The 17,306-nt window shown below is 42.7% G+C and overlaps 1 protein-coding gene across 1 annotated transcript in view; it reads left to right on the forward strand.

Annotated features, from left to right (window-relative positions):
- The window catches only part of CNGA1 (cyclic nucleotide gated channel subunit alpha 1), a 30,358-nt gene extending 13,433 nt beyond the window's left edge, over positions 1-16,925 (forward strand). Inside the window, exons 5-9 of the mRNA XM_040419914.1 lie at positions 2,104-2,139; positions 3,248-3,442; positions 3,985-4,092; positions 11,367-11,473; positions 15,526-16,925. Of these exons, the coding sequence (XP_040275848.1) occupies positions 2,104-2,139; positions 3,248-3,442; positions 3,985-4,092; positions 11,367-11,473; positions 15,526-16,925 (1,846 nt within the window). The remainder of the gene's footprint in view (positions 1-2,103; positions 2,140-3,247; positions 3,443-3,984; positions 4,093-11,366; positions 11,474-15,525) is intronic.
- The last annotated feature ends 381 nt before the right edge of the window (positions 16,926-17,306 follow it).

Here is a 17,306-nt window from a genome sequence, read left to right on the forward strand (position 1 = left end):
CGTTCCACGCATATCGTTTAGCTTTTTAATGCATACCGAATAAAAGTGATTTATTAGTTTGACTTGGGCCAAGATAGGTTTTTCTGCCTACTTAGGCATATGTAAATAAAAGTGAATTGTTAACCTTGCCCGAGTCTGGTCCTTTAGTTATAGGTTACTAGTGGAGTCATGTGACACTTCACATGACTCTAGAATACCAGCAGCTCGGCGCTCAGCCCCATCGTGGTTTCCCCGGGACCGGGGCGATGCCGGGCGCGCTGATGACGCAAGCACGCCCCGGCCGTCCCTGGACAGAACGCCCCGTGACCTTGCGGTTGCCACGGGAACGGGCAACGCTGGGCGCGCTGATGATGTGAGCGCGCCCCGGCCGTCCCCGCACCATGACAGTAACCAGTTGGGGGTGTGTACCTGCACAGTCTCAAAATGGCAGCACTGATTGGATAGAGTGAATCTGTGTAGGTACACCCCCCCCCCCAATTGGTTACCTTACCACCCCTCTGTACCCTTACTGCAGACTGCTAGCAATTCATACATAACGTCTAGTGGAAATAATAAAGGAATGACACAACATAGAGCCATAAGAATAGATGCTCCAGAAATGTTATTACACGGGGAATGCATGAAGCTTCTAAAACAGGCAGGTCAGAAGAGGGGACGGGTCCTTTTTAACTGCTGCGGCTCCATCACAGTATTTCCATTTACAATGATGCTTACAGCCCCCTCCTGTGCAAGGAACTACAACACCGCTCCACAGTGCGGGTGTGCAGGACATAAGAAGAGATCCCTGAGTTTAAACACCCAGTGTTCGCAATACTAAGTTATACCCTACTGATGCACCCTAACATCACATAATTATACTGTGCAATTTCATCGCTGCAGGAACTTACAATATAATTGTTTTTCTAAATCAACGTATGGCCGCTTTCAGACGAGCGTATTGAGATCCGTCAGTATTCTCGCTCAGGATTGCTTCAGGATTTCATCAGGATTGACATGCGTATTTCTTCCTTCCTTAATTATTTATGCACTGCACAGACTGTAATGTGCGTATCTGGAAACAAATCCGCACAAAACTCGTACATGCTGAGAAATTATATGCCCATGTGAGTAGCTCCATTCATTAACAGCTGATTAGCAGCTGATTCCGGGACATTACGGTAAATCCGGACTATATACGCATTGCAAATACGCTTGTCTGAAAGTGGCCTATTTAGTGTTTTTTTGTGTTAACCTGCAGCATGGACCGGCTGAGGTTTGTGCTGCTGGTTGAACTTAAAGGGGTTGTCCCATCTGGGACATTTATAGCATATATCGCAAGAGAAGGAGGCAGCATCATAGCATCCTATGAAATTATCTACCGCAATGAAGATGGTTCCTAGGAAGCAGAGCAGTATGTTCACAGCACAAACCTCAGCCGGACGATTTTGTGGGTTAACAGCAAAATTTGATAATACAGTGATTTAGAGAAAGAATTATATTGCAAAGTCCTGCAGTATGATCATATTTTATGTGAAACTGGAGATATGCTTTAAAGGCTATGGACACCTTTGAGGGTATTTTTTCATTATTGCATTCTACTCATTTTGGGTTAAAAATCTTTTTTTCATTTGGTCTTTATAAAATTTTTCCAGCAGTTCTTGTACTACAGGGGATGATTGAGAGTGTATCTGCAGACTGTCAGTCTCTATTTACCTCCTGCCCCGTCTTCCAGCAGAGCTGCCTGAACAGTCTGTAGCCCTGTTCTTTGAACTCTTGACAGCTCATAAATTCTCATTACAGTTCAAGTCTTATCACATTGATAAGGATAAGGCTTAGATAAGTGTTTATGAGCTTCAGTAGATCACAGATAAGGGATTCACATGAGCTGTCGGATAATGGGATTCAATGTAACCACAGTGCCCTGCTGTTCTGCAAATACACAGATTACACTGTAATACCTAGAAAGTGACTGATATATTTTTTAATAAAGACAAACTGAAAAAATATTTTTTTTCCCCAAAAAATTTAAAATGCAATAAGACCAGAAAATTGGCCCCGAAGGTGTCCATTGCCTTTAACTTTGAATTATGTCACAAAATGTATCATGTTTCTTTTCTTTTTCAGGGAAGAAAAAAAGAAAAAGAAAAAAGAAAAAAAAGAGTATGTATAGAACTGACCAGAATTTTTCAGTATGTAATGGGCAGTGGGGGTGGACCCACTGTGCCAACTAACCAGTTTGACTTTGGGCTAAACCTAAGGGCGTTGTCCTGGTGGTTCCCTCGTATTCACCCTTTAACCCCTGTACAGGAATCTAGATTTTGCTGCAGGGAACCAACCGGGCCACTACATCCTGGAGTAGTCCTGGTGTAGTTGACGGCTAACCCATGGGGGTCAGAGACACTGGTGCGAAGTACCATGGACTCAAATGAGAAAAGCAAAAGGCAAAAAGCGCAGTCTGAACACAGTCCAAAATCAGGGCAGGCCGAGTACTTGCGTATTCCAAATAGCAATTACTAGGTCAGGGCAGGCAGAGTACGTGCATAGTCCAGGTCAAATTCCAAGATTGGGGCAGACGGCCAGGAGCAGAATTGGTAGACAGGCACGGTACATTACAAGAGTAGTCAGACAAGAGCTCACCTTCACTGGTTATTAGAGACTCGAAAACTTCAAAGCTCAGGTGAGGAGGTTCAAGACTGCTCAGCACTTAGTCATCAGCTGGACGGGGAGCAAGAGGGCAGGGTTCATGGAGCACTTGTCCCAATACACAGAGAGAAAGGGAAGTGATGCCCGCGCCTGCCGGATAGCGTCGGACATGGGCCACCAGCCTAACACAGTAGATCATTATATATATGAGTTTTTATTTCCAAGCTTACATGACAGTGCCTTGTGCATTGGGAAAGGGGCAAGGATAGATTTAGGGTGGTCATACACATTACACATTACTGATGTCTCTGGGACAGGCACACCATCTAATGTTTTAGAAGTGCAGCTGACATTCCTTTGTCATGCTTAGAGGAACAAGAATAAGGCATATTAAATTACATGCCCTATCCCTTGTTCTCTAGGAGGGTAAGCTGCTGCCAGACACCTCTCCCCATTGAGTACACATGCACACTGGTCTGAAACTATTGTGCATATAGCATGCATGTGGGGGAGTATGGGAGAAATAGCTCTTGGCCGAATGAGCGCTTGCAGACTGCTAGTGAAGGTATATACCTACCTTTAGAATACTCTATACTATTTTAAATGTCTTTTTGTTTAAATATAGCAAATCTGATCATAAAAAGGAAAAGAAAAAAGACAAAGAAAAAAAGAAAGACAAAGAAAAAGGAGGAAAAGGCAAAAAAGAAATAAAAGATGATGGAAAAGACAAGGGAAAGGAGAAAGAAAAAGAGAAGGAAAAAGAAAAAACTGACAAGGACAAAGATAAGGACAAAGACAAAGATAAAGACAAGAAAGAGGAGTAAGTTGGGAGGTGTGACCAAGATATACAATACAGTGGGAGGCAAAATGTTTACAAACATTTGCACATTAATGTGATCAGTCATTACTCATGTAGAAGAATGAGGATATTTTTGCTTTACACCTTGCAGTTTAGAAAAGAGAAACCGTACAACCTATATATCTTAGGGTTGTCTACTATATAAAATCTATTCCATATACCTTAGGTTAGTCCCCCACTCAGGACCCTCATATAGTAGCCAAAACACATAACAGTTATCAAGAGTACTTCTTTATCAGCCTGTATGTGCATTACGTGGGTGGCCCACCGATTTGAATGAGCAGCATGTAATGCTTTTTTTGCCCTTTGGTGGCACTGCAGGGTAGTTTAAAACATGTCCTGTTCCTTTACAGTTTCCAGCAGCAGGGGAACCCTTGATATGCTTATCATATAGGGAAGTGTCTATCAGCAAAGAGAGATTTTTCAAAAAGAAAACAGAACCTTAAACACTGACTTAATACAGTATATTATATGACTTCACATTTTCTATTTCCTCCCTCCAGGAAAAAGAAAGAAATCTACGTCATTGATCCATCAAGCAACGTATATTATAACTGGCTCTTTTGTATTACGATGCCTGTAATGTACAACTGGACCATGATTATAGCAAGGTGAACCTCTAGAGTGATCGTTTCCAGCTAAAACCATTCCATACATATTACATGCACATGACAAGTTCCTGCTCATAATGCATTATTGCTTGCAGTTTCAAGATTTAGATGCCTCATGTGAATATACCATAAGGCCTGTTTCAGATTGCCATTATGATTTTTGTCCGCAAAAAAAACCATACGTATCTATTTTTTTTCCAGATTTATTCATTAGTTCATATTCATTTATTTGAGACCCACATTTTTAATGAGAACAGGGCCCCATCTAACAACTGCCACAAATGGAGAGGTGGCCATGCATTCATGGCTTTCTCTATTCACTTCTATGGGCTTCCAAAAATAGAGGAGAAAGGTGATGTGATGGTTCACAAGCCACTACCAGCGGGGTCTGGTAGTGACTTATTCTGCTGTCCCTACTGAAAAAAAACAGGCACATTTGGCAAAGTTTTATATGTTTATTTATGGTGGAGTGGGGTAAAAAAAGGTCATCGATGTGTGATCAGTGGAGGTCCTAATCCTAGAACCACAACAAATCAGCAAAATGACCGGCCCATGATACTCATTTGAATGGGCTAAGCTTCAGTACTAGGCACAGTCACACATTCAGAATATCTGCTGAGCCTGGATAAACCTCAGGGAGCACGGCACAATAGAGTACCACTTTGCTCTGCTTACCATTATGGATCCTAGAGGTTGAATCCCCACCAATCACACATTGATTGGGCATCAATATATAAATGTTGGAAAACCTCTTTAAAGGGGTTCTCCGTGAATTTAGAAAATGAAAATACGTAAATATTACTTTATTATAAATATATTCCCAGATACCTTTCATTAGTTATAATGGCTCTTTTTGTCTGGGGAGCAATGATTAAGAGAAATAAAATGGCCGCCGTCCTATTAGTGCACACAGAACCTGTCCTAATCACACAGGAGGACAAGTCACTAAGCTGCCTCATCCTCCTCTTCTACTTGTCAGGGATTATGACCCTGAATACAGTTTAATATGATATTTAGCTGAATCTCTGTAGAAATGGAGTTCATGAGGAGACATGAAGTACAGAGAGGATGGACAGGACAGACTGTGGTAATGATGACTACACACAAGTGCTGCTGCTTATTAGCCACATCTGCTCATGAACTCCGTTCCTACAGAGATTCAGCTAAAGATCGTATCATCTGTATTCAGGATCATAAATCCTGACAAGCAGAGCAGAGAAGAGGATGAGCTCTTTAGCTCAGTATTGTGAAGTAACGTGTGGTGCTGTATGATTAGGACAGGTTCTGTGTGCACAAATAGGACAGCGGCCATTTTGTTTCTCCTAATGATTGCTCCCTAGACAAAACAAGCTATTATAACTAATGTAAGGTATTTGAGAATATATTTATAATGAAGTAATATTTAAGTATTTTCATAATTCCCGGAGAACCACTTTAACCTCCTCAGGACCGCCGTACGCAGGATTGCGTCCTGGCGGCGGCCCTGCTCTTCTGGGTGGACGCATATACGCATCCTCTCGCGATAGCCGAGATTTCCTGTGAACGCGCGCACACAGGCGCGCGCGTTCACAGGAACGGAAGGTAAGCGAGTGGATCTCCAGCCTGCCAGCGGCGATCGTTCGCTGGCAGGCTGGAGATGTGATTTTTTTAACCCCTAACAGGTATATTAGACGCTGTTTTGATAACAGAGTCTAATATACCTGCTACCTGGTCCTCTGGTGGTCCCTTTTGTTTGGATCGACCACCAGAGGACACAGGCAGCTCAGTAAAGTAGCACCAAACACCACTACACCACTACACCCCCCCCTGTCACTTATTAACCTCTTATCAACCACTGATCACCCCTGATCACCCCATATAGACTCCTTGATCACCCCCCTGTCATTGATCACCCCCCTGTCATTGATCACCCCCCTGTAAGGCTCCATTCAGAGGTCCGTATGATTTTTACGGATCCACTGATAGATGGATCGGATCCGCAAAACACGTACGGACGTCTGAATGGAGCCTTACAGTAGGGTGATCAATGACGGGGGTGATCACCCCATATAGACTCCCTGATCACCCCCCTGTCATTGATCACCCCCCTGTCATTGATCACTCCCCTGTAAGGCTCCATTCAGACGTCCGTATGTTTTTTACGGATCCACGGATACATGGATCGGATCCGCAAAACACATACAGACGTCTGAATGGAGCCTTACAGGGGGGTGATCACCCCATATAGACTCCCTGATCACCCCCCTGTCATTGATCACCCCCCTGTAAGGCTGCATTCAGATGTCCGTATGTTTTTTACGGATCCACGGATCGGATCCGCAAAACACATACGGACATCTGAATGGAGCCTTATAAGGGGGTGATCAATGACAGGGGGGTGATCACCCCATATAGACTCCCTGATCACCCCCCTGTCATTTTTCACCCCTCTGTCATTGATCACCCCCCTGTAAGGCTGCATTCAGATGTCCGTATGTTTTTTACGGATCCACGGATACATGGATCGGATCCGCAAAACACATACGGATATCTGAATGGAGTCTTATAGGGGGGTGATCAATGACAGGGGGGTGATCACCCCATATAGACTCCCTGATCACCCCCCTGTCATTTTTCACCCCCCTGTCATTGATCACCCCCCTGTAAGGCTGCATTCAGATGTCCGTATGTTTTTTACGGATCCACGGATACATGGATCGGATCCGCAAAACACATACGGATATCTGAATGGAGCCTTATAGGGGGGTGATCAATGACAGGGGGGTGATCACCCCATATAGACTCCCTGATCACCCCCCTGTCATTTTTCACCCCCCTGTCATTGATCACCCCCCTGTAAGGCTGCATTCAGATGTCCGTATTTTTTTACGGATCCAAGGATACATGGATCGGATCCGCAAAACACATACGGATATCTGAATGGAGCCTTATAGGGGGGTGATCAATAACAGGGGGGTGATCACCCCATATAGACTCCCTGATCACCCCCCTGTCATTTTTCACCCCCCTGTCATTGATCACCCCCCTGTAAGGCTCCATTCAGACATTTTTTTGGCCCAAGTTAGCAAAAATTATTTTTTTTTTTCTTACAAAGTCTCATATTCCACTAACTTGTGTCAAAAAATAAAATCTCACATGAATTCACCATACCCTTCACGGAATCCAAATGCGTAAAAAAATGTTGACATTTATATTCCAGACTTCTTCTCACGCTTTAGGGCCCCTAGAATGCCAGGGCAGTATAAATACCCCACATGTGACCCCATTTCGGAAAGAAGACACCCCAAGGTATTCCGTGAGGGGCATATTGAGTCCATGAAAGATTTAAATTTTTGCCCCAAGTTAGCGGAAAGGGAGACTTTGTGAGAAAAAAAATAAAAAATCAATTTCCGCTAACTTGTGCCAAAAAAATAAAAATTCTATGAACTCGGCATGCCCCTCATTGAATACCTTGGGGTGTCTTCTTTCCAAAATGGGGTCACATGTGGGTTATTTATACTGCCCTGGCATTTTAGGGGTCCTAAAGCGTGAGAAGTCTGGGATCCAAATGTCAAAAAATGCCCTCCTAAAAGCAATGTGGACCGCTTTGCGCATCTAGGCTGCAAAAAAGTGTCACACATCTGGTATCGCCGTACTCAGGTGAAGTTGGGCAATGTGTTTTGGGGTGTCATTTTACATATACCCATGCTGGGTGAGATAAATATCTTGGTCAAATGCCAACTTTGTATAAAAAATGGGAAAAGTTGTCTTTTGCCGAGATATTTCTCTCACCCAGCATGAGTATATGTAAAAAGACACCCTAAAACACATTGCCCAACTTCTCCTGAATACGGCGATACCACATGTGTGACACTTTTTTGCAGCCTAGGTGGGCAAAGGGGCCCACATTCTAAAGAGCACCTTTAAGATTTCACAGGTCATTTACCTACTTACCACACATTAGGGCCCCTAGAATGCCAGGGCAGTATAACTACCCCACAAGTGACCCCATTTTGGAAAGAAGACACCCCAAGGTATTCTGTGAGGGGCATGGCGAGTTCCTAGAATTTTTTATTTTTTGTCACAAGTTAGCGGAAAATGATGATTTTTTTTATTTATTTATTTTCTTACAAAGTCTCATATTTCACTAACTTGTGACAAAAAATAAAAACTTCCATGAACTCACTATGCCCATCACGAAATACCTTGGGGTGTCTTCTTTCCAAAATGGGGTCACTTGTGGGGTAGTTATACTGCCCTGGCATTTTAGGGGCCCGAATGCGTGAGAAGTGGTTTGAAATCAAAATCTGTAAAAAATGGCCGGTGAAATCCGAAAGGTGCTCTTTGGAATGTGGGCCCCTTTGCCCACCTAGGCTGCAAAAAAGTGGTATCTGGTATCCCCGTACTCAAGAGAAGTTGGGCAATGTGTTTTGGGGTGTCTTTTTACATATACCCATGCTGGGTGAGAAAAATATCTTGGCAAAAGACAACTTTTCCCATTTTTTATACAAAGTTGGCATTTGACCAAGATATTTATCTCACCCAGCATGGGTATATGTAAAATGACACCCCAAAACACATTGCCCAACTTCTCCTGAGTACGAAGATACCAGATGTGTGACACTTTTTTGCAGCCTAGGTGGGCAAAGGGGCCCACATTCCAAAGAGCACCTTTCGGATTTCACCGGTCATTTTTTACACATTTTGATTTCAAACTTCTTACCACACATTTGGGCTTCTAGAATGCCAGGGCAGTAAAACTACCCCACAAGTGACCCCATTTTGGAAAGAAGACACCCCAAGGTATTCGCTGATGGGCATAGTGAGTTCATGGAAGTTTTTATTTTTTGTCACAAGTTAGTGGAATATGAGACTTTGTAAGAAAAAAAAAGAAAAAATCATCATTTTCCACTAACTTGTGACAAAAAATAAAAAATTCTAGGAACTCGCCATGCCCCTCACGGAATACATTGGGGTGTCTTCTTTCCAAAATGGGGTCAGTTGTGGGGTAGTTATACTGCCCTGGCATTCTAGGGGCCCAAATGTGTGGTAAGAAGTTTGAAATCAAAATGTGTAAAAAATGACCTGTGAAATCCGAAAGGTGCTCTTTGGAATATGGGCCCCTTTGCCCACCTGGGCTGCAAAAAAGTGTCACACATGTGGTATCTCCATACTCAGGAGAAGTTGGGGAATGTGTTTTGGGGTGTCATTTTACATATACCCATGCTGGGTGAGAGAAATATCTTGGCAAAAGACAACTTTTACCATTTTTTTATACAAAGTTGGCATTTGACCAAGATATTTATCTCACCCAGCATGGGTATATGTAAAATGACACCCCAAAACACATTCCCCAACTTCTCCTGAGTACGGCGATACCACATGTGTGGCACTTTTTTGCAGCCTAGGTGGGCAAAGGGGCCCACATTCCAAAGAGCACCTTTCGGATTTCACCGGTCATTTTTTACACATTTTGATTTCAAACTACTTACCACACATTTGGGCCCCAAGGTATTCGCTGATGGACATAGTGAGTTCATAGAAGTTTTTATTTTTTGTCACAAGTTAGTGGAATATGAGACTTTGTAAGAAAAAAAAAGAAAAAATAAATCATCATTTTCCACTAACTTGTGACAAAAAATAAAAAGTTTTATAAACTCACTATGCCCATCAGCGAATACCTTAGGGTGTCTACTTTCCGAAATGGGGTCATTTGTGGGGTGTTTGTACTGTCTGGCCATTGTAGAACCTCAGGAAACATGACAGGTGCTCAGAAAGTCAGAGCTGCTTCAAAAAGCGGAAATTCTCATTTTTGTACCATAGTTTGTAAACGCTATAACTTTTACCCAAACCATTTTTTTTTTACCCAAGCATTTTTTTTTTATCAAAGACATGTAGAACAATACATTTAGAGAAAAAATTATATATGGATGTCGTTTTTTTTGCAAAATTTTGCAACTGAAAGTGAAAAATGTCATTTTTTTGCAAAAAAATCGTTAAATTTCGATTAATAACAAAAAAAGTAAACATGTCAGCAGCAATGAAATACCACCAAATGAAATCTCTATTAGTGAGAAGAAAAGGAGGTAAAATTCATTTGGGTGGTAAGTTGCATGACCGAGCAATAAACGGTCAAAGTAGTGTAGGTCAGAAGTGTAAAAAGTGGCCTGGTCATTAAGGGTGTTTAAGCTAAGGGGGCTGAGGTGGTTAAGGGTCCATTCACACGTTCGCAGAATGGGTCCGCATCCGTTCCGCAAATTAAGGAACGGGTGCGGACCCATTCATTTTCTATGGAGGCAGGAATGGATGTGGACAGCACACAGTGTGCTGTCCGCATTCGCATTTCCGGAGCGCGCCCCCAAACTTCCGGTCCACGGCTCCAGAAAAAATAGAACATGTCCTATTCTTGTCCGCAAGAATAGGCAGTTCTATGGGGGTGCCGGCCAGGTGTATTGCGGATCCGCAATACACTACGGACGTATGAATGGACCCTAAGGATAGACTATCAATTATTTCCCAGAAAACCCCTTTAACCGTGCTTGTGTTATTGCTCAAGTGCCTGATAATACAGACACACTGTAACACAAACTGGACAATATGTAAAGTCTTGTAGTGTTTCTGGTCACTGGCATTCTTCTTCTGGGCTGCTAGCCGTTGGTTGCTTCAATAGGTGACACTTTAACTGAGCCAATAACTCTTTGGGGCACATTTATTAAGACCGGTGTTTTAGACGCCGGTCTTAATAAAGCCCTAAGCTGGTAGTGGATCGCCAGCCTCTCCATAACTTTGGAGCATCCAGTGTCACTCATAAATGTAAGACAGCTTCCGAGCTGTCTTACATTTAGACCATTTTCTACGCTTAAAATGGTGAATGAGCAAATAGTGAATGAGATGGACCTGCAGGCCTGTCCCCCCCCCCTCCCTCACCTCACACACCATGCCCACAATTTTAGACCTGTGCAGGCCGAAGTTGCAGACAGCGGCGCAAATAACTGTTGCACCACCATCTGCGCATTAAAATAACGTCTAATTTAGGCGTATTTCAGTTTAGTAAATGACCTAAATCCAGAACCCAGGGCTGTCAGCCATATGTCTAATACTGACATGTATGAGCAGTAATGACATGGAAGATTTAACTATTTAAGGTACACATTGACAATATTTATTCTTACTATGTTTTATTGTTTACCCACACAACAGGAAAGACTTATTTTTGTCATATTCTCTGTATGTACTTCTTTAGCAAGACATTTTCCAAAAATATGGGATTTCATATAGCTTCTTCCATCTTGCAGGGCTTGTTTTGACGAACTCCAGCAAGATTATCTTGAAACATGGTTCTTTGTTGACTACATATCAGATGTCATCTATATTGCAGATATGTTTGTAAGAACAAGAACAGGTAAACATGCATTTATATAAGTAGAGTAAGGGTTCAGATGTGCCTGGACTTTTTGCAGGTTTTTGGTGCAGGTTCTGCACCTAAAATCTGGATCAGTTTTCAATACAATACATGGGTTAGGGTTTTCAAAACCCTATCCACATATAGCTGAAAAAAATCTACATGGAATTCAGAGAATGCTTTGTATATTGAGAAACAGCTGCAGATTTTCACAGTGGATTTTACCCTCTGCAATGTAAAGGGTGTTTTAAATCTGCAGTAAAATCTTCAGGGGAAAATCTGCAGTTGAAAGTATCCACCATGGTTAGGTTTGGCCAAACATCTCTATGTCAGCTATTTACTTACATAGCAGTGAGCACGGATCCTTATATAGAATACATACACTGCTCAAAAAAATAAAGGGAACACTTAAACAACACAATGTAACTCCAAGTCAATCACACTTCTGTGAAATCAAACTGTCCACTTAGGAAGCAATACTGAGTGACAATCAATTTCACATGCTTTTGTGCAAATGGGATAGACAACAGGTGGAAATTATAGGCAATTAGCAAGACACCCCCAATAAAGGAGTGGTTCTGCAGGTGGTGAACACAGACCACTTCTCAGTTCCTATGCTTCCTCGCTGATGTTTTGGTCACTTTTGAATGCTGGCGGTGCTTTCACTCTAGTGGTAGCATGAGACGGAGTCTACAACCCACACAAGTGGCTCATGTAGTGCAGCTTATCCAGGATAGCACATCAATGCGAGCTGTGGCAAGAAGGTTTGCTGTGTCTGTCAGCGTAGTGTCCAGAGCTTGGAGGCGCTACCAGGAGACAGGACAGTACATCAGGAGACGTGGAGGAGGCCGTAGGAGGGCAACAACCCAGCAGCAGGACCGCTACCTCCGCCTTTGTGCAAGGAGGAACAGGAGGAGCACTGCCAGAGCCCGTCAAAATGACCTCCAGCAGGCCACAAATGTACATGTGTCTGCTCAAATGGTCAGAAACAGACTCCATGATGGTGATATGAGGGCCCGACGTCCACAGGTGGGGGTTGTGCTTACAGCCCAACACCGTGCAGGACGTTTGGCATTTGCCAGAGAACACCAAGATTGGCAAATTAGCCACTGGCGCCCTGTGCTCTTCACAGATGAAAGCAGGTTCACACTGAGCACATGTGACAGACGTGACAGAGTTTGGAGACGCCGTGGAGAATGTTCTGCTGCCTGCAACATCCTCCAGCATGACTGGTTTGGCATTGGGTCAGTAATGGTGTGGGGTGGCATTTCTTTGGAGGGCCGCACAGCCCTCCATGTGCTCGCCAGAGGTAGTCTGACTGTCATTAGGTACCGAGATGAGATCCTCAGACCCCTTGTGAGACATATGCTGGTGCGGTTGGCCCTGGGTTCCTCCTAATGCAAGACAATGCTAGACCTCATGTGGCTGGAGTGTGTCAGCAGTTCCTGCAAGACGAAGGCATTGATGCTATGGACTGGCCTGCCCGTTCCCCAGACCTGAATCCAATTGAGCACATCTGGGACATCATGTCTCGCTCTATCCACCAACGTCACGTTGCACCACAGACTGTCCAGGAGTTGGCAGATGCTTTAGTCCAGGTCTGGGAGGAGATCCCTCAGGAGACCGTCCGCCACCTCATCAGGAGCATGCACAGGCGTTGTAGGGAGGTCATACAGGCACGTGGAGGCCACACACACTACTGAGCCTCATTTGGACTTGTTTTAAGGACATTACATTAAGGGCTCATTCAGACGGCCGTATGCTGTCCGCAAAAATACTGAATGCTATCCGTTTTTTTGCGGATCCGCAAAAAAACGGATCTGCAAAAAAACGGATAGCATTCAGTATTTTTGCGGACCCATAGACTTCAATGGGGCCATGTCCTGATTTTCACGGACAAGTATAGGACATGTTTCATTTTTTTTGCGGAACTGTGGAATAGAAAAGGGCCCCATAGAAGTGAATGGGTCAGCATCTAATCCGCAAAAAAACGGATCCGCATTTTTGCGGATAGCATACGGCCGTCTGAATGAGCCCTAAAGAGGACCTTTCACCTGTATAAACGATGTTAACTGAGTATGCTGCCATATAGAGCGGCGCCCGGGGATCTCACTGCACTTACTATTATCCCCGGGCGCCGCTCCGTTCTCCCGTTATAGGCTCCGGTACCTTTGCTTCTTAAGTTATAGTAGCCGGGTCTTCTCTTGTCCTGTGGGCGTCTCCTTCTCCTAGGCTGCAGCGCTGGCCAATCGCAGCGCACAGCTCACAGCCTGGGAGGTTTTTTTCTCCCAGGCTGTGAGCTGTGCGCTGCGATTGGCCAGCGCTGCAGCCTAGGAGAAGGAGACGCCCACAGGACAAGAGAAGACCCGCCTACTATAACTTAAGAAGCAAAGGTACCAGAGCCTATAACGGGAGAACGGAGCGGCGCACGGGGATAATAGTAAGTGCAGTGAGATCCCCGGGCGCCGCTCTATATGGCAGCATACTCAGTTAATATCATTTATACAGGTGAAAGGTCCTCTTTAAAGATGGATCAGCCTGTAGTGTGTTTTTCCACTTTAATTTTGAGTGTGACTCCAAATCCAGACCTCCATGGGTTGAAAAATTTGATTTCCATTTTTTAATTTTTGTGTGATTTTGTTGTCAGCACGTTCAACTATGTAAAGAACAAAGTATTTCAGAAGATTATTTAATTAACTCAGATCTAGAATGTGTTATTTTTGTGTTCCCTTTATTTTTTTGAGCAGTGTACAATACATACCGGGCCTTGAAACTAATCACATATAACGTGGACGTGTTGAAGCAATGTACATTTACTATAGGTCTCTAGTTATCTGTCTACTTGCTTCTACTCCTTTAAGAAGTACAGTACTGTACAAAAGGAAAAATCCCACAAAGTATGAATGATTAAAAAAAAAGTGTTCGTAGTTTATTGCTATCAATTAAAAACATCCCAAGTGAATGAACAAAAAATAAATCAAATGAATTCTAAGTTTTAACCATCCATTGCCTTCAAAACAACATCAATTCTAGGTACATTTGTGCACAGTTCTTGAAAGAACTCGGCAGGGAAGTTGTTCCAAACATCTTGGAGAACTAACCACAGATCCTTTGTGGATGTAGGCTTGCTTAGATCTTTTTGTCTCTTCATGTAATCCCAGACAGACGCAATGATGATCAGGGCTCTGTGGGGGCCATAAAATCACTTCCAGGACTCTTTGTTATTCCTTACACAAAAAATAGTTCTTAATGACATTGCCTGTATGTTTGGGGTCATTGTCCTACTGCAGAATAAATTTGGAGAAAAGATGCCTCCCTCATGGATAAGCATTTGCCTGTATTTCTCAGCATTGTGGACACCATTAATCCTTACCAAATACACATCTCAATTTGCGGAAATGCAGCCCCATACTTGCAAGGAACCTCCACCATACTTAACTATTGCTTTTCTACTATAGTGGCAGACCATGCGACTGCCCTGGGGCCCAGTTAAGATCATCCCCTCTTCTACTGAGGGTGAAAACTTGGTCAGGACTTTACCCTCTAAAGGAACAACTTCTAGAAAACAAGGCAGTGGAAAAAATAGCCCAAGGTTCATTGAAAGATGTTTAGGCAGAAACCCTTATGTCCTGTGTGATGGGCCTGGTTTGATCCTTGCTATGGGACCCTTACTTCTCTATGTACGCCACAGGGAATAAACCTTCCTTTTCAGACATCCTGGTAGAGGCTTAACTCCCGTGAGAATACAATACACTCTATCCTTCTTTCCCCTGAATCTGAAATGGGAAAATTTCAGGAGACCTAATGACTGGCTCATCCAAACAAAATTAGTGGTAACGTATGGCCAGTTCATGTAACGTATAGCCAGTTCAAGATTAGATTTCAGAGAATGTGTGATTTATAAGTGAGGGAGATCTGATTGAACTAGAAATGTGCCTGATCAAGTCAGCTTTCTTTATTAAAATATTAATAATCAATTCTGTAAGGCTTGTAAGAGGTTGTCTGTCAAACATGCTCCTCTATTCTATTAACCCTAATTCTTCTCATTTAAGGCTATTTGGAGCAAGGCCTTCTGGTCAGAGATGCAAAAAAACTACTGGACAAGTATAAAAAAACTTTACAGTTTAAACTGGATGTGGTGTCCATTATACCCACAGATATATTTTATTTTGTACTTGGACTAAATTATCCAGAACTCAGACTTAATAAACTGCTGAGAGTTGCTCGTATGTTTGAGTTTTTCCAGCGAACTGAAACAAGGACCAACTACCCCAACATCTTCAGGATTTCTAACCTCATCATGTACATCGTGATCATCATTCACTGGAATGCTTGTGTCTACTATTCAATATCTAAAGCAATAGGATTTGGAGAAGATTCTTGGGTTTACCCTAATACTTCACATCCTGATTACGGCCGCTTGGCCAGGAAATATGTGTACAGTCTTTACTGGTCAACACTGACACTAACTACTATTGGTGAAACGCCTCCTCCTGTGCTAGATTCTGAGTTTTGGTTTGTTGTTGCCGATTTTTTAGTGGGAGTGTTAATTTTCGCTACCATCGTCGGTAATGTTGGTTCCATGATTTCAAACATGAATGCAGCCAGAGCAGAGTTCCAAGGTAGAATTGACGCCATTAAACAGTACATGCATTTCCGTAAAGTCAGCAAAGACTTGGAAAAAAGAGTAATTAAGTGGTTTGACTATTTGTGGACAAATAAAAAAGCTGTGGATGAAAGAGAAGTGTTGAAGTACCTACCTGACAAGTTAAGAGCGGAAATTGCTATCAATGTCCATCTAGACACACTAAAGAAAGTCAGAATCTTTGCTGATTGTGAAGCTGGACTTCTGGTCGAACTTGTATTAAAGCTACAGCCTCAAGTATACAGCCCTGGAGACTACATTTGTAGGAAAGGAGATATTGGACGAGAAATGTATATCATCAAAGAAGGTAAACTTGCTGTTGTGGCAGATGATGGAATCACACAATTTGTGGTTTTGAGCGACGGCAGCTATTTTGGAGAGATCAGTATTCTTAACATCAAGGGCAGTAAAGCTGGAAATAGAAGAACAGCAAATATTAAGAGTATTGGATATTCTGATCTGTTCTGTTTGTCTAAAGATGACTTAATGGAGGCTCTCACTGAATATCCTGATGCTAAAGCCTTGCTTGAAGAAAAAGGAAGGCAGATCCTCATGAAAGATGGTCTCCTTGACTTAGATATTGCTAATTCAGGTGCTGATCCCAAAGACATTGAAGAGAAAGTTGCTCAAATGGAAGGCTTAGTTGAAAACCTGCAAACAAAATTTGCTAGACTGTTGGCCGAATACGACTCGGCACAACAAAAACTTAAACAGCGGGTGACCAAAATAGAGAGCATGTTAAAGTCTGATCATGAAGCTAGCGAGGTTCCAGAAAGAGAGGCAGAAGAAGAACCCCCTCCAAAATAATAATGCAATGAGTGTACACCTGGATGAGGGACTATATTGCTATCGCCTAGGCGATTGCAACTAATCCTTCATATACAGCATCAGAAAAAAATTATCAATGGTGACAATGAACAGTCAATCACCAGAGAATATTGTACAGTTGTGGATATTATATATGTCCTTTATTTTAATAGGATTTATATTACTGCAAAACTGGATAAATAGTGTTTGCCGAAAATGTGTTGAATTAACAGTATACAGAAAATGCACATTTTTGTGTTAGCATTTTCTTGAAACAATACTTTGCAGAAAACAAGTGAGCAGATCGATAATAGAGTTTTTTTTCTGGCCAGGAAAATTGTAAATATGATGATAAGGGTAACTCAGGAGAAATAGCAAAAG

Source organism: Bufo bufo, chromosome 2 (genome assembly GCF_905171765.1).
Source record: "Bufo bufo chromosome 2, aBufBuf1.1, whole genome shotgun sequence".
NCBI lineage: Eukaryota > Metazoa > Chordata > Amphibia > Anura > Bufonidae > Bufo > Bufo bufo.